The 17,580-nt window shown below is 54.8% G+C and overlaps 1 protein-coding gene across 3 annotated transcripts in view; it reads left to right on the forward strand.

Moving 5' to 3' along the window:
* LBR (lamin B receptor) overlaps positions 1 to 17,580 on the forward strand; it is a 44,745-nt gene that overhangs the window by 23,904 nt on the left and 3,261 nt on the right. For all 3 annotated transcript variants that reach the window (XM_053209145.1, XM_027046351.2, XM_053209144.1), the window contains exons 2-11: positions 1,377 to 1,555; positions 3,016 to 3,219; positions 5,729 to 5,812; positions 6,554 to 6,743; positions 7,450 to 7,646; positions 8,642 to 8,696; positions 11,678 to 11,869; positions 12,491 to 12,594; positions 13,406 to 13,531; positions 16,845 to 17,013. In XM_053209145.1, the coding sequence (XP_053065120.1) occupies positions 1,391 to 1,555; positions 3,016 to 3,219; positions 5,729 to 5,812; positions 6,554 to 6,743; positions 7,450 to 7,646; positions 8,642 to 8,696; positions 11,678 to 11,869; positions 12,491 to 12,594; positions 13,406 to 13,531; positions 16,845 to 17,013 (1,486 nt within the window). In that variant the 5' untranslated portion in view covers positions 1,377 to 1,390. The remainder of the gene's footprint in view (positions 1 to 1,376; positions 1,556 to 3,015; positions 3,220 to 5,728; positions 5,813 to 6,553; positions 6,744 to 7,449; positions 7,647 to 8,641; positions 8,697 to 11,677; positions 11,870 to 12,490; positions 12,595 to 13,405; positions 13,532 to 16,844; positions 17,014 to 17,580) is intronic.

Consider the following 17,580-nt stretch of genomic DNA (forward strand, 5'->3'; position numbering starts at 1 on the left):
ATGCCATCTCGGCCGGTGCTGGGCAGAGGGCGCTGTCCCAGCTCACACGTAGCCCCGACGCCCCCTAATCACTAGTGTATGCTGCTGGGTTCTTTCATCTGCCCGCCTGGCCGCTGTCTTTCTAAACAACTGAGGCCTGTAAAGTACCTTCTCAGGCGATTAACAGTGAAGAAATGCAGCACTTATGAAAGATTCTCCCCGGGGGCGGGCGGGGTAACGTAACCCTCTCCTTCCTGAACCCCTGGAGGAGCTGGGCCAGGGGTGTGTGTTCGTGGGCCCAGACGGCCGGGCCGGGCGGGGTTGTCGAGTTGGGCGGGAGGAAGGTGACTCTGCTCAGACCAGGCCCAGCTGGTTTGGCCGGTGACACAAGGCTGGGGGTGGGGGGTACTGGGGTGACCCGGGGAACCTGCCGGTCCTGAGAGCTGGAGGCACCCTGCAGCCGGGTGAGCTTTGAGGAAGGGGGGCCGACAGCTCCCGGACTGTGTGTGGTTTCCAACGAGGAACGGGGCTTCCTGGGCGGGGGCGGGTGGGGGTGGGGAGTCAGGACAGTGGTGGGGGTCCGCCCGGCTGGCCGTGGGGTGACACAGATGCTTGGGATGCATTTGGGACTTTAGCTGTAAGACGAAGGCTGAATGAAAGAACCCCAAATTTGCTATTCGCCACGGATTTGGAAATAGTTCTCTCCTTGTTGGTGGGTTGTAGGAATGTTAATTGTACATCCGTGATTTTCCCAGAGGGTTGGTTTCTTAGGGTTTGTTTTTCATGTAGATAATGTGTTAGAAATTAAGTACACTTTAAAGCCTTTGTAAAACCATGCGAATTTCTCTGTTTATTTAAAGTAAGCTCTATGCCCAATGTGGGGCTTGAACTTACGATCCGAGGTTAAGAGTCGCATGCTCTACCCACTGAGCCACACGCCCTATATGGGAATTTATAAATCAGAAAAGTCATCCTTTGTGGCCGTGCCTTGTTGTATAATAAGTGATCCGGTCACTTGGGCGTAAAAGTGTTGTGCAAAGCGCAAGCCGCGTGGTGCCTTCGTGTCCTGCTGCATCCTGCTGCTGTGGGTCCCTGGTGGGCACCACAGTGGCACGGTGGCGAGGTCATCCTGGGTAAAGTGACTCCAGCTGATACACGCGCAGCGGAAAGAACAGCCTCTGGGGGTCCCAGCTCTGCCTGCGTTTCCGTCCTTGGGAAAACCGGTTAACACCTGCACACTTCAGGGTCGGACTCCTCCCCTCCAGAGGCCTTCCTGGTCCTAAGATCTTGACCAGTTAAGCGTTTGGGGAGGTTGTGAATGAGTGTTCAGTCTGCGAAAGAAAGAGCCACGTAAGCGTGTCCACGGTGACGCCGGTGTTTCCTTTCCTACTTTTCAGACTGGTGTTCGAAGATGCCGAGTCGGAAGTTCGCCGACGGGGAGGTGGTTCGGGGTCGCTGGCCCGGGAGCTCGCTTTACTACGAAGTTGAAATTCTGAGCCATGACAGCGGCTCCCAGCTCTACACCGTGAAGTACAAGGATGGGACGGAACTCGAGCTGAAGGAGAGTGACATCAAGGTGCGAGCCCCTCGGCTCCCCCAGAGGCGGTCACGCGGTGCGGGCAGGGCTGTGATGTGGCTGAGCTCAGGGCGGTCCGACCTGGCCCCCAGCAGGGCCGCGCTTCGGCTTTGGGTCGGACGCCGGGTCCGCCCTGGGGACGCACGGCTGCACACGGCGGCCTGTCCCCGGGAGGCTCCCAGCCTCTTGGAGAAGACCTTCCATGGGTCCTCTCCCGGGGGGGGGGGGGGGACGACGTTTGGCAGGCGGTGCTGTTGTGCATGGGGGTGGGGGGTGGTCCCAGTCTCAGGCTTGCAGGGGACACCTGGGCAGGTGCCAAGGCCACACAGGGAGCTCGGGGTGGAGGGCGGCATGCCAACGGCTTGGGGGTGGGGGTGGGGGGGGCCACGGAGGTGGTTACCCAGAGGGCCAAGAATGTGGTGGGCGAGGATTGGGTTAAACGGGAGCAGAACCGGAGGGGTCTGGGCTTCGTCCTGACCACCAAGGATTTAATCAGGAGAGTGACGCTGATTAGACTTAAGTCTGGCCCGGGGCTTCTCGGCGTGTCTGTGGGCGCCTGGGCTCAAAATGATCTGATCCCAGGGGTGGAAATCATATGTAAAGTACGGGAAAGATGGCTCTATTTACGGATGGAGAAAAAGACATACAAAGTAAAAGCCCCAACTTCTTATTGTTAGAGTCAACAAGCCTAAAATTTGTCAAAATGCTATAAAAATTTCTACACATCTGTTCTCGATTTCATTTTTTGTCACAGATCAGTAAGAAACGGTTCTTGAACCGGTGGCCTGTGGCCCGGGGTGGGGGGGGGCAAAGTTCTTGAAGACAGGGGCAGATAGTAACTGTTCTAGGCTTCCTGGGCCATCTTTCCGCAGCGTGAGAGTGGCCCCCAGCAGGGCAGGCCGGGAGTGGGTGCACGTGGCTGTGTTCCAATAAGATTTCATTTGTGCACACTGACATTTGAATTTCAGGGGTTCTCAGGTGTCACAAAGTCGCATTTTCCTTCTGCTCTTGTCTGCAATCATTTAAAAAGTGTCAAGCCACGCTTCGGTCCTGGGCCACACGGACTCAGGTGGGAGAGGAAAGGGCGGGGTGCGGCGTCGCTGAGCGTAATGCACCTCGTGCCCATTTTCCAGACCTGCCTGTGCGTGTCGCCCAGAGTGAAACCGTAGGACCGAGTTTCTTGCCGTCCGTCCCGGTCCCATCACCCGTTAACCCAGCGGGCTGGAGGGAGCCTTTCTAGTCTGTGCGGTTGGAAAGCACACGGCTCGCTGGTTTAGGCGCGGTCACTCCGCGTGGCTCTGCCTTCTGAGAAGGGTCAGGCGTGGAGCGGCCGCTTGTGTCCCGCGTGTCACTGGCCGGGCCCAGCGGGCACTCAGATGGCCTGAGGCCCGGGGTGGTTTCAGAGCCGACGGTACCGGGTCTGCCTCGTGGTAAAACTGTGCCTTCTTGTCCCTCTCTAGCCCTTGACTTCCTTCAGGCAAAGGAAGAGCGGCTCAGCCTCCAGCTCTCCCTCCAGACGCCGAGGGAGTAGGTCCAGGTCCCGCTCCCGATCCCCGGGCCGACCTCCCCGAAGCTCCCGCCGATCCGCCTCTGCCTCGCACCAGGCCGACATTAAGGAGATGAGGAAGGAAGTGTTGGAAGTGAAGTTGACCCCGCTCGTGCTGGTGGGTGCACACGGCTCGCGCGAGGCCCCGGCCCTCGTCCGGGGTCGGGTCCCCAACAGGCTTGCCTCCGTGCCGTGCCGCCAGACTGCCTGCAGCGAGGGGACCTCCCGTCCAACGCGACGGCTCGGGAAGGCCACACCCTCCCGCGGGGGTCGGGAAGAGTAGGAAGCGCGAGGCTCTGATTACCGGTGAAAAAGAAGGTTCAGTTACGAGAGTGCTGTGGTTTTAAAAGATACTGTGTTTTTTAATATCGTGGTTTTCAAAAAGAGCAGTGTTCACGTTGGAAATGGAGGAGGGCTGTAGCTTGAACTGAAAAAGTTTTACGGTTTATAGGTGTTCACGTATAAAACGACAGTGGGCCGTCACTGGGTTCTAAAAATGTATTCTTGGTCTGTCAGTGTCATTGCCCTTGACTTCTCTCCCACGACGGTAACTTCAAAGGAGTTGCTTTCCCAGTTGAAGCTTGGAAAGGTCGTTGTGCAAGCCTGTAGGCCCCTGTGCGGTGGCTGTCTCGGATGGCAGGCTAAATAGAAATGATTTTCTTTTTGTAAGTTTGTTTATCAATTTTGAGAGAGAGACAGAAAGAGAATCCCAAGCAGGCTCTGCACTGTCGGTGGGGCTTGGTCCCATGAGCCGTGAGATGGTGACCTGAGCCGAAATCAAGAACTGGACGCTTAACTGACTGAGCCACTCGGGCGCCCCTAGTAGTGATTCTTAAGAAAAATAATTGAATAAAGATGATCTTTTATTCTGTTCACTTAATATTACCTCTTTACTGGGTAAAAGGCACACAGACTTTTAATAACCCTAAGCAGCTGGATGAAGCTAGATTTGTAAATTTTAAAATATATTGGGAATAACCTACGTTATATTTTTGTACGTCATTTTTGTCGTATGGTATTGTTTGCATAGACCACAGATTCTACAGATGTGACGTCACTGTTGAAATGCCTTGTGGGTAGGCTTTTAGCCTCCTCTCTGAATTTTCACTGTGGTGAGCAGATATGCTTATACAACATCTGATGTTTCCTTCAGATAAATTTTTAAAAGCGGAACCGCGAGGCCGGCGGTAGTGCGGGTTTGAGGCCTTTAATACACGCTGCCAGATCGCTTGCGCAAGGTTTATACCACTCTCTGGCGTGTGATGCCCATTTTCTCATTCTGAGAATTACCATAATTGGCCTCTTTTTTGGCCAACGCGATGGCCAAAGAGCGTCCGCCCACTGCTCCACCTCGCGTGCTGAGAACTGCTTGTGGGCTCGAACGCCCGTCCGACAGTGGCTCTCCTTACGAGGCGGGTGACGCGTGCCGCTTTCTGTCACATTTTCATCTGTAGCATTTTGTGCCCGTTACATTCTTGCAGTGTGACCTTCTTCCGGTCCTGGTGACCCGAGGGCCGCAGGCCGGCCGTGCTCCTCCCCGGCGGAGCCCGCGGCCGCCGCGGAGCCGCCGCGGGAGTGAGGACGGTGTGTTGCCCGGGAAAGACCATCGCTGTGCTGCGTGTGGCTGTGACGGTCGCTGCACCTTGTGGCCGTGGGTGCCTCATCGTGACCTTTCGCAGTACCTTGCCTCACTGCGTGAGCGTCCTGTCACCTTGCACCCGGCAGAGTTCCCGCAGTACGGGGTCACGGCTGTCGCTCCGTGCCGCGGAGAGCGAGGTATTTGCCGAGCGGCTTGTTGGCACTTTGGTAAACTGAGGTACACGTTGAGCTTTCTCACCGCTCGGTCTGGCTTTGATTGGAGCTACAACCTGACACCACATCACTGCCGTCCTTCGCCAGTGGGCCTCCCGAGGACGTACTTGCATTTTTAACTTGCTTTTCTCCTGTTGCTTTATTAGTGTGATAACGTATCAGGGATGTGGACGGGAGCTCAGTGACAGATTTCAGCCACGCGTTGCCCGGAAGGTCTTTTGCAAACTGATGCACTTCCCCTGTTCGGTGCGATAAATGCTCTCCGCTGCCTGATGAGGGTGCAGGTTCGCGGCCGGGGACCCGCAGGCAGGCAGAGAGAACACGGGGCTCAGTAGAAACCAGGCAGCCGGAACCCAGCAAGGAGGCAGTTTGTGGGTCATGGGCAGGGCTTCCCCAGTGCCTGTTGCTTGTTAATTTCCCCTTGGTGGCTGTTTTGGGCCAGTGAATGTCTTTCCCCCTTTTTCCTAACCAGTGAATGAACTAACTGAGTTTTACCTTATCTAACTCCTAGCAAATATTGTTAGTGTTTGCCCTTGAACGATGGCATTATAACATTGAGTCTGCTTGTGTTTAAGAAATGAAAGATCTTGTGTAGAAATTTATATTGTCAAATCCGGTCACTTAAAGATTGGGAAATTCTAATCGATTTTAATCCTCTTCCTTTTTAACAAAAGTATGCTGAAATCCTTCAGAGTTGAAGCTGTGAAAATCTTTGTTTTATTGCTTGATTTCATAACAACATTCGGACATCATGTTCTGTTTAATGAGGTCTGATTCTTTCTTAAGTTCACGATATTCCGTCTTCTTCATTTTAGAAGCCATTTGGAAATAGCATCAGCAGATACAACGGGGAGACTGAGCGCACCGAGAGGGGTGGCATGCCTCACAGACACGCTGAGGTGCGAGGTGTCCCGTTCCTCCCCCCGCTTCTTCTCTTTGTTACAGTGACTTTCCCTCAAGAATCACATTGGAGGGGCGCCTGGGGGGGCTCTGTTGGTTGAGTGTCCGACTCTCGGTTTTAGCTCAGGTCACGATCTCACGGTTCATGAGTTCGAGCCCCGCGTCGGGCTCTGTGCTGACAGTGCGGAGCCTGCTTGGGATTCTCTGTCTCCCTCTCTGTGCCCCAACCCTGCTGTCTCTCTCACTTGCTCTCTCTCTCTCTCCTCTCTCTCTCTCTCTCTCTGAAAATAAGTAAGTTAAAAAAAAAAAATCACATTGAAAACCAGTGTTTTCTTACAATCTTTTCTAAAATTCTGTCCTTAAATTAAGGCTCAACATAATTTAACAAATGTTTTCTCGTTAGTAGACGGCTATATTAAGGTCCTGAGTTAATGTGATGGTATTAATGATAATTACTGACCATAAGTTTATTTTTTATTTTTAAAAATTTTTTAAGTTTATTTTTGAGAGAGAGAAAAAAAATGAATGAGCGGGGGAGGGGCAGAGAGAGAGGGAGACCCAGAATCGGAAGCAGACTCCAGACTCTGAGCTGTCAGCACAGAGCCCGGCGCAGGGCTTGAACTCGTGAACGGTGAGATCATGACCTGAGCCGGAGTCCAGCTGCTTAACCCACTGAGCCACCCAAGGCACCCTGATAATTATTGACTATAAATAGTTAGTGTTTTTTATTTTTCAACTAGGAAAAATTCCATCTGTCAGAGGAACGTAGTTACGTATCTACACAGTATAGCCTGCGTCCTAGAAGAGAAGAGATAAAAGCAATGGACTCAAAGGAAGAAAACATTGTTACAACGACAAGATCTGCGTCGCTGAAAACCGCTCAAGCTCCAGCCACGCAGACCAAGGACCTGGAGTTTGGGGGAGTCCCTGGTAGGCAGCATCCCCTGCTTGGTGTGTGTGTGGGGGGGGGGGTGGTGGGGGCACGAGCCATTGCAGCAGTGGCGCCAAAGGAAAGGCCTTTCTCGGGAGGTATGTGAGGCGGCCAGGTCACAAGCCGGGTGGGGGCCCCGGGCTGGCTGTTAGTAAGTGGGCGGTGATTGAAAATAGTGACGACCTATGAGCTAGTAAAAGAAACTACTTTCGGCCGGTTCCAAGTCCTGCATGGCTTAATTGCTTCGTGTTTTGTAAGCAAACCCTGTGGGCTAGCGGGTCTGTGAGAGACGGTGTCCCGAGGTGCCTAGAATCTGTGCACCTGCTACATGGGAATCTGTTCTGTTAGAAACTTAGGTGTATAGAGTACTTTACTTTTTTAAAAAAGAGGAGGCTGATGGTTTTAGATGTTCTGATCTTCAGCTTGCTGGAATCTCAGCTTGTCTGCTCCCTAGTGGATGGAGTTGACACGTTTTGGAGCCTGGTTTCTGGGGCGGAGGTCAGCTGTCCGGTGCTGGCTAGCGGCTGATGTCCTCAGTGGCCACGGCACTTGCCCACCGGGCACCGCAGGTGCAGCCAGGAGTCTGTGATGGCCCGTTAGAAATCGCTTTCAGCGGTTAGCCAGGCTCCAGTTCTGACTTCAGAAGTCCCAAGGGGTCTTGACAGAGCGAGATAAACGGGACTGAAATTCAAGCCTTGTCTGCAGGCGTGCTTCTCATCATGCTGGGACTGCCCGCCTGCCTCTGCCTGTTGCTGTTGATGTGTAAACAGAAGGATCCCAGTCTTCTGAACTTCCCGCCTCCGTTGCCGGCCTGGCAGGATTTGTGGGAAACCAGAGTGTTTGGGGTCTACATCCTCTGGTTTTTAATGCAGGCTCTGTTCTACCTGCTGCCAGTCGGGAAGGTAAGTTTCTGCTGGTGGGGCTCATTGTCCGGGACCTCCTCCCTCCTCAACTGATAAGCTCCCGAGTTCCAGGGACCTCAGTCTGTATCTTTACTTTTCTTTAAGAAAATTTTTTAATGTTTATTTATTTTTGAGATAGAGGGAGAGCGAGCGTGAGCAGGGGAGGGGCAGAGAGAGAGGGGGACCCAGAATCGGAAGCAGGCTCCAGGCTCTGAGCTGTCGGCACGGAGCCCGACGCGGGGCTCGAACTCACGGACCGTGAGATCGTGACCTGAGCCGAAATCGAGAGTAGGACGCTTAACCCCGGCCACCCACGTGCCCCTGGTGTTTCGTGTTTAAGATGAATTGCAACATTTCTGAATAGTTATTTTGGGGAGCAAGCTGTGGCTGCTGTCGGGCAAGTGGGGTTTTATTTTGACTCCTCTCGGAGGCGCGTGTCTGTCGAGCACCTTTGGTGCGGGTGTGCCGTGCGCGATTGCCGACAGAGAGACGGAGTGCTCCTCGCGCGCGAAGGGCTCCCCGTCTCTTGGAGATAAAGGATCACGTGGAACGGTTGAGGGACCGAGCGTGTGCACCTGTGTAGGTAGAGGAGCGAGAAGTACACGAGGCGGCCTCCACGGCTAGGTGGGGCGCAGGCGCACGAGGTCCTCGCCGATGGGAGACCGCAGGCCCCTGCTCTGCTTTCTCAGTGGTGGGGAGCGAGCAGTGGACGAGGTCATAGAGGGTTTTAAGTACGAGGAGCCGGTGGTGGCGCACACGGGGGCGGGGGAGGGCGGCCGTTCCCGCTGTCGCCGCTACCACCGGGGCGCGTGCCGGAGACATCCTGGCGGAACGGCTCCGCCGGCGAGCGGGTGCCTGTGAGACGCCTGCCGCTGGCCACCGCCTTCCCTACGGGGGTCCTGGTTCTCCTCCCGCACGTGGGAATCGACGACGACGTGTGATGCGAGGCTGTTTAAAGTCTTAGGTGAAGAAAATCCCTTTCTCTTCTTTTTGAGGTTGTGGAAGGAATGCCCCTTGCTGATGGAAGAAGGCTCAAGTACAGACTCAACGGTGAGTTGTTTTCATGCCAACCGGTGAGTGCAGGAAGCCTGCGAGCGTCGCGCTCTGCCACCCGTGGGAGCCGGGTCCAGCCGGGCGGGGGGTGTGCGGGCGCGGGGACGGCGCCCGGTCGCTTCTCCCTGGCACGCGGTTTCATTCTCCTACTACAGTCACCGGTCGCCGTGTTTATGTTTTATCGCCCTGGGTCACCGCCACGGTCTGGGGAGGCCCGTTCTGGCTTCTCGGCCACTCCTCCCCCACCCCCACCCCTCACCCCCCGACTCCTGGCCTCTGGCGTCACTTGGCTGGGTCCACGGTGCTTTTTCTGGAAAACTGTCCCCAAAGTGTCCTGTGGCAGCTGCATCATTCCTGTCACGTCTCTGCTCAGAGGAGCCCTCGGGTCCCTTTCTCTCCTTTTTTTGTATTTTTTTAGTTTTAGTTTTTAATTTTATTTTAATTGCAGGGTAGACAGCGTTCGGTGTTCCACCGGTCTCGGGTGCGCTCTGGTGACTCCACGTTCCCTTGTGTGACCCAGTGCTCTCTTTCTGTCCCCATCATCCTGTTTGTGGGCCTCCCCAACAGTCCCGGGCCGGGGGCCTTGGTTGTGGGTCCCTGGGGACCCCTGGTGCCGGGCAGGGGGCTGGCCTGCGGGAGGCTTGTCAGCTGTGAGCACCGGGCAGGTCTGTACCTCCGTCGGGTACGGCTGCCCTACTCTTAGAAGAGTTCTCCCTAAAGGGTTTTCCACTTTAACAGGACTGTGTAGACTGTCCTCCTTTCCTTGGGAATTACATTGTACATTCTCATTCTTGGCCTTTTCAATCCTATTCCTATCACTTCTTTTTTCTTTTTTATGTTTATTTATTTTTTTTTAAATTTTTTTTTTTTCCAACGTTTATTTATTTTTGGGACAGAGAGAGACAGAGCATGAACGGGGGAGGGGCAGAGAGAGAGGGAGACACAGAATGGGAAGCAGGCTCCAGGCTCTGAGCCATCAGCCCAGAGCCCGACGCGGGGCTCGAACTCACGGACCGTGAGATCGTGACCTGAGCTAAAGTCGGACGCTTAACCGACTGCGCCACCCAGGCGCCCCATGTTTATTTTTTAGAGAGAGACAGAGCGTGAGTGGGGGAGGGGCAGAGAGAGGGAGACACAGAATCGAAAGCAGACTCCAGGCTCTGAACAGTCAGCAGAGCCCCATGGGGGGCTCGAACTCACGAACCGTGAGGTCGTGATCTGAGCTGAAGGCAGATGCTCAACCCCACCAGGTGCCCCAGTCCTGTCACTTTTTACCTTTCTAACCGTGGGTACTTTAGCCTGTGGCTTATTTAGCGCCTGCTTTGTGAAGTCCCTCTGCTGGATTCTCAAAGGACAGCTGAAGATCCCGGAGGTGCCTTTTGTGCCGTGTGGAAAACATCGAGCCTAGCTCAGTGCCCGGCCCGTGGTGGGTGCTTAACACTCACTTGCCGCTGTCGGGCGTTTACAAACTTTTCCCAGATTTGCTGCTGTCAGAACCAGTGAGGCTGAGTCGGGACGGTGGGGAGGTTCTTCTTGCCCTCTGGTCTCTTGATCTTTGTGGGTTCTTCCTGGGCGCTGATTGCCTTCTTTTGTAAAAGGTCCTGCTTTCTGTTTTCAGTCCCCTGTGAGGGACTGTGGCCCCTCCGACACGGCGCGAGCTGGATGGCAGCCCGCTGGACCAGCTGCCCGGTCCTTCTCTTTCGGATTCCAGATTCCCCGTCTGGTTCCTCTGCCTCCGTCGTCCTCTGTCTCTGTTCGTGAGATTTTAGCCCTCATGCAGGAAGCGCCCGGGACATTGCCAAGGGTTCGCGGGCCACAGGGCAGGAAGCTGTTCCGTCTGCTGCTGTTTTCCTTTACCATTCGTACATTTTACGAGAGTAAACGAATGGTTTGAAAAGCTGAAGGGAAAGTTACAACCGTTCGGAGTTACCCTAGGGCCAAAACCTGGCATGCGGCGCAGGCGCAGGCGGGTCTAGACGGTGGCCCAGAGACCGCGCAGTGCTGCGCGGGAGCCGCCGTGTTAGAGTTCGTGCGGGAGCCGCGGCCGCCTCTCTTCTGTTCGCTTGTCGATCCGAGCGTGGCGGCGCTTGGGGCGCTCCCTCCGGACGCGTGACTCCTGCTTTGGCTCGCGGAAGAGGCAGGCCGGGTACGCGCAGGCTTCCCGGGCCTCACGGGCGCCGTGGAGTCGGGAGTTGCCTGTGACCCGATGGCCCGTGCGCACTGGGCTCTCCGAGGCCCGGGTCCTGGGATCTGTTCCCCGGGAGGTGGGATGTAGCTAGGATCTTCTGGAACCATCACGGGTAAGGCGTTTCAGGTAAAAGTACACTGGTGTAACTGCCAAGATGGCCCCGCGGATTGTGTGTGTGTGTGTGTGTGTGTGTGTGTGTGTGTGTGTGTGTGTGTTGGGCACAGCTCTGTTACTGATTTGGGCCCGAAGGTTAGGATTATGTGAATTTTGAGATTCTTCTCTGCTGTTTAATAGTGAATTTCTGTGCACTTTTAGCTTTGTTTTCATGAAAAGCACATATTGATGATTCACAGTGAAAACGAATAGCACATGAACTATTAAAATATTGGAAAACCCGGGGCACCTGGGTGGTTCAGTTGGTTAAGCGTCCGACTCTTGTCTTGACTCAGGTCACGATCTCACGGTTTTGTGGGTTCGAGCCCCACATCGGGCTCCGAGGTGGGCGCAGCGCCTGCTTGGGACCCTTTCTCCCCCTCTCTCTGGCCCTTCCCCATTCGCGCTGTCTCTGTCTCAAAATAAATAAACTTCGAAAACAAATTAAAATACTTGACCCGTATGAGGGATCCAGCGTCTGTATTGAAGACCGGGGCGTTGCCTGCTTGCCCGCTCATGTGTTCTGAGCCCGATTCGTGCGAGTAAGCTCAGAAGCAATAACGTTGCAGTGTTTTCTCAGGGTATGGATCTTGCGAAGCCCGGGTGTCACGTGCACGTTTTCTCTTTCTCTTTAAAGGGTTCTGTGCTCTCCTCCTGACGTCCGCGGTCATAGGAGCAGCCGTCTTCTGGGGCGCGGACCTGTACTACGTGTACAGCCACTTCCTTCAGTTCGCGCTGGCCGCTGCCGCCTTCTCCCTGGGCCTGAGTGTCTACCTGGCGGTGCGGGCGGCGGGGGCACCTCCCGGTGCCCTGGCCCCCTCCAGCTCCGGTAAGCACCCCCCCCCACCCCCCGCCAGCTCCAGGTCACAGCCATGATGAGGAGGAAGAAATAACAGGATGGAAAAAAAATGGGAAGGAAGATACGCTTAAAGGGAAAGAATCTATTCGCTCTTTTTTCCGACTTTCCTATTCATCTCTGTTCCTTTTTCAGTCACTTGATGACAGTTTATTTTAGTAACTTTTTTATTATAGTAACTGACATTTTAGTAACTTAGCATCACAGTTTATGACAGTTTTCTTTTTTGGTCTCATAAACATCCTCAAAACGACCCAAAATAACAGAGATTATACATTGGTTGATTCTGACCTTCAAGTATTCAAATATTTTAAAAACTCAGGTTGCTTATTTTAAAAAATGGTGAGTCTTTGTTTTAAAAAAAGCTCCAGTTCCCTTAAAATCAGGGCACCTGGCCCTAGGGGCCTAGCTGCTTCCAGCCAGGGTGGGCACCCTCCGGCCTCCTCGGTCCTCACCTCTGTGCCCGCCTGCCCACGCCGGCGCCTGCCGGGCTCCCTGAGAGGCTGAATTGGGACCCTGGACGGTAGACGGCAGGGCTTATTTTAAAGCCTCACAGTTGCCATACTGTTTGGGTAAGAACTTTTCCCTTTCTAGGAAATGCCATCTATGATTTCTTCATTGGCCGTGAATTGAATCCTCGGATCGGTACTTTTGACCTCAAATACTTTTGTGAATTGCGCCCTGGATTGATTGGATGGGTATGTCTTCTTTGTTTTTAAATTCAGTTCAGGAGTACAAATTAGTCTTGTGTTTAGAAAAGATTTTTAGACAACTTAAAGTGGGAGGTGGTATTTTTTTAGGAGTGATTACAGCTTTCCATGAGTCTGTATTTCAAGTACTGTTGTTCCCGTAAGTAGAGTGCACAGGGTTAAGGTGCCCTGTTCCAGGTGATTAAAGATGGAGAGTTTGTTTTATTTTGCTTATGTCTGTATATTTAGGTAGGAATGTGATCGTGTAGGTGAATTCACGTGAGAAAAAATATATTTTCCCTGTCTTTAAAAAGAAAAGAAAATGCATTCTGACCCAATCGTAGACCTGAGGGAAGGTTGCAGACACACAGTCAGGATTCCCTTTGGCACCTCGCTCTCCCCCTGTGTCCGTATCCGCCCGGCAGATTCCCACTGTCACAGTGATAGTAGCTGAATCCCCAGGCCTTCTTTCTTCCTCCCCCCCCCCCTCCTCCACCATTGGCCCTTTCCTGTCCTGGGCCCCTCTCTCGAAGGCCCTTCGAGCCTGTGGTTGCGGTTCAGCTTTGTCTCCTGAGTCTTTCCCTGCCTCTCGTGACCGTGACATTTGCAGAGCGCCGGTCACGTACTTTGTCAGGGTCCATCGCGTCCTCATGACTGGAGTGAGTGACGTAGTTCTGACCGGAGTACTGAGGAGGCGACCGGGGGTCCTTCCCGGAGTGCCGCTCCCGGGTTTGTGGTGTTGGCGTCACCCCTGCAGGTCGCCGTTGTTGGTACGGGTCTGGGCGGCGCCCTGAGACCGCACCTGCCCCTTTTCTTGTAGGTGGTGGTGAACCTGGCGATGCTTCTGGCTGAGATGAGGCTGCGGAACCGAGCTGCCCCGTCCTTAGCGATGACTCTGGTTAACAGTTTCCAGCTCTTGTATGTGGTGGACGCGCTCTGGAACGAGGTAAGTCACCCTAGGGGCAGAGGCCCTCGAGTCTGGCGGCGTTGAGTGTGGGCGAGCGGCCTCCGACACGGGGTGAGGAGGGCTGCTGGGAGGAGGCGGGGCGCCCGTCCACGCGGCGTGGTGAGCGTGTGCATCAGCTGCTCCTTGGCGCGAAGTATTTAAGATCTGTGCGTGTGTCCGGTTCCTATAAATAAGTCCTAATTTCTTAATTACCGTGTCAAACGAACGTGGACGGATAGATCAGCACGGAGTTAGGGTCCTGCTCTTTGGATTGTCAGGCGGCAGCCGGTTCTTAAATAGCGAAGGTGTTTTGGTGGTGGTGCTTCAGAACGTACAGAATAGCTCCCGTCGGATGCATCTTAAATGAGGAGTCGTGATAACCAGGGAAACGGGTGTAAGTAAAGCTGAGCTCCTAACACCTGCCCTTACTGGCACATGGAGACGTCATCGGTGTTTTTGGGGCACCTGGGTGGCTCAGCCGGTTGAGCGTCCGGCTTTGCTCAGGTCATGATCTCGTGGTTCGTGAGTTCGAGCCCCACGTCGGGCTCTGTGCTGACCGCTCAGAGCCTGGAGCCTGCTTCAGATTCTGTTTCCATCTCTCTGCCCCTCCCCTGCTCATGCTCTGTCTCTTTCTTTCAAATGTAAAACGTTAAAAACAAAAAAAAAAGTCTGATCAGTGTTTTCTAGTTCTTGAAGACTGGCTTATATTTTCCTAATCTTTGTTTCAATATATTCCCTTTAAAAATCATGTATTCCTCAGGCCGGTTTTACTTTATCAGTTTCCTGTTACCTTTGTAACCTGTGCCTCCAGGTTTCAAGTTGAGTTTTCTTCCGGTTTTAAAAACAAAATCAGGGTCGCCTGGTGGCTCAGTCGGTTAAGCATCCACCTCTTGATTTCGGCTCAGGTCATGATCTCACAGTTCGTGAGTTCAAGCCCCACATCAGGATATGTGCAGACAGCGTGGAGCCTGCTTGAGATTCTCTCTCCTGCTCTTTCTCTGCCCCGCCTTCTAAGTAAACTTAGTAAAAACAAAACTGGCCTCCGTACATCACCACGTCCGAGTCAGTCTTCACAACAGTGTGTTGACCTCTCGAGTCGGAGGCTTGGCTGCTGCACCGGGTCACGGAGTCGCTCAGGGTGACTTGGAAAGCGTCATGTTGCTATTTCCGTAATCTGCCTCTTGTTCGGTCAGGGCCTTTCAAGGTAAATAAACCTCAGCTACGAGCAGCTGGGGTACGGATTTTGTCAAGCTCCTGGCTCTGCACTCTGAGAACTGCAGGCCCGTGGGGCACCGCCGCTGGGGCCTCAGAAGGTTCCAGGTCCCCCCCAGAGGACTTGCGGGTGGGTGTCCTCCGCTGTGGTGCGGTCGGCAGCTCCCAGGGGGCCGGCACCTTCCGTCTCAGGAGCCCGGTGATGCTTCACTGTTGCTTGGGTGTCACAGAGATGTCTCTTTACACTCCTTTCTGGTGGCGTTTCAGCGATGAGCAATTCTTCTAGCTTGCTGTCACGCGGTGGGAGTCACCATGGCCCTCGCTAGAAACTCATGTGTTCAGAGATTTCGCTGCACGGTGACGTCTGTTGATTTCTGTGAAGGCGGTGTGTCGCAGGTCCTGGGGGTCGAGCACTGGAGTTGGGGGTGGTTTTCCCTGTGTGTCATCAGTGCCCCAGCTCTGTGGACAAAGGGGCTTGACTTGATGATTTTTGCTGGCATCTGGCTGTGGCCGGGCAGTGAGGTTGACTCCCCTTCTTGTTAGTTGGTCCACCTGAGGGAACGGAGGACGGTAATTAGATAGAAGTGACTTCCCTCTGTCTGCAAGGCTGTCCTGGGAGCACCTGACCAGGCAGTGGCTGCCCGACAGCTCGTCCCTGCTCCTGTCCTGTGCACCAGACTGCTGGCTCCCGGGAGATCGGATGGCAGGTCCTGAGAGCCTGTGTGCACGGGGATCGTGCACGGGGATCGGTGCTCTTGAGTGTGGCCTGAGGGCCCGGAGGTTGTGACTTCGGTTCTCTATTCCATGGTCCATTTGCTTGCTTTCTGGAAGAAAGGGGTCTTTGGAATTCCCACCTTTTCCTTTCACCTGGGCCTCAGACCCCTCAGTGGAGCTTGCTCCCTGCTTTTCCTGCGTCAGCCGCGTGGCCTGAGGTTGGAGGTGGTTAGACATTCCCTCGGGCCGGGCCTTCTGAGTTTGACCTCGGGGGCGTCTCCGATCTGGAGTCCGGCCTGCAGGTGTCTGGGCCCGGCGGTGATCTGGCGGCTTGCGTGTGCGGGTCAAACCCTGTTCCTGCATCATCAGTGGAGGGGGAAGCAGGGGCATCCCGTGTTGTGATCAGAAGGGAGACGGGTGCACGCGGGGTTGATACGGGGCAGCCGGCGGTGTCGTCATTCCTCCGGCAAACGCCGAAAATGCTGACTGTGTAGCGCACCAGCCGTGTGCCACGTGCTGGGGTGACGGTGACGAGCTGGAGACCTGGGGTCCCTGCCAGAGTGAGGACTTGGCATGCCCACTGTGAGCAGGCGCGGCATCCGACAAGCGCCTCGTCTGAGGGGTCCAGGGGAGGCAGCTGGGGGGTGACTGGGGAGCCGGAGGCCGAGGTCGGAGAACGGCCCGGGTGAAGGCGGGAAGCATGAGAGGCGTTTTGGACACGTGTCATTTCCAGATCGTGGGATGAGAGGGTACCGTGAGCGGAGATGAAGGCGGCAAAGTGACCTGGTGAGGGACACGGGCCCAGGAACCGGAACCCCTCTTCCCCCCGTTTATTTATTTATTTTTTTTATGTTTATTTGTTTTAGAGAAAAGAGAGAGAGTGCCAGCAGGGGAGGGGCAGAGAGAGAGGGAGACAGAATCTGAAGCAGGCTCCAGGCTCTGAGCAAGCTGTCAGTGCAGAGCCTGACACGGGGCTCGAACCCACAAACCGTGAGATCATGACCTGAGCGGAAAGTCAGATGCTTAACCACCTGAGCCCCCGGCGCCCCTCCCCTCTTCTATAACTTGCAGCTGCTGTGCCCTCCCAGAGCCCTGCATCCGTTTGTGAACCGGTGCTTTGTTTGAACACTTGGAACACAGAATTTTCATTCCCCAAGTGTTTTGTTGTTGTTGTTGAGAAAGTGTGCGAGTAGTGGAGGGGCTGGGGGAGGGAATCCCAGGCAGGCTCCTCACTGTCAGCACAGAGCCTGATGCAGGGCTTGATCCCACGACCCTGGGATCATGACCTGAGCCGACATCAAGAGTCAACCGACTGAGCCACCCAGGCGGCCCCCGCCCCCCTTCCCAAACGTTCTTAAAATTTGCGTTTCCCTCTCTTTCCTAACAGGAAGCACTGTTGACAACCATGGACATCACCCACGACGGGTTTGGGTTCATGCTGGCGTTCGGAGACCTAGTGTGGGTTCCCTTCATCTACAGCTTCCAAGCCTTTTATCTGGTCGGCCACCCAAATGAAGTGTCTTGGCCGATGGCCTCTCTCATCATCGCCCTGAAACGTGAGTGCCGACCTCTGTCTCTGTGGATTAAATGTCGCGCACGGAGTCTCTTGGGCTCCCGTACGGGCCTATTGACAACGCGCCCTCGGAGAGGGACGTGATTAGCTCAGGTGTGAAGTAAGCGGTTTGATGAGTCATTTGAAAAGACGCTTGCCTTGCAGAGAGAATGGGTGCTTCGTTCCTGGGGTGGTTTTTCTTTGCAGCGGCTGCTCTTTCTGGTGGGCGTCTTGAAAAGTAGGAAGTCTGGTCCTGCTGTGCCAGCCCGGCCTGCCCTCAGGCGCGGGGCGAGGCGTACGAGCACAAGTGGGGGGCCCGCCGCCCACTGCGGCCGTGTCGAAGGCGGTCGGGACTGGTCTCAGGGGAATAGCGGTCTGCGTGGCCTCGGTGGGGGAGGGTGCTCGATCTGAAGTGTAAACTGTATCAGGTAAAGTGGGATCGGGTGACGGGGGTGGGGGGGGGGACATGTGGAAGCGGGGGAGGGCAGCCTGGCCGGAGCCGAGGAGCATCGCGGGTGGTCTTGGCTGAGTGTCACGTGCGGCTCTTCTGTGACGTGTTTGGTAAATGCCT

This window comes from Acinonyx jubatus, chromosome E4 (genome assembly GCF_027475565.1).
Source record: "Acinonyx jubatus isolate Ajub_Pintada_27869175 chromosome E4, VMU_Ajub_asm_v1.0, whole genome shotgun sequence".
NCBI lineage: Eukaryota > Metazoa > Chordata > Mammalia > Carnivora > Felidae > Acinonyx > Acinonyx jubatus.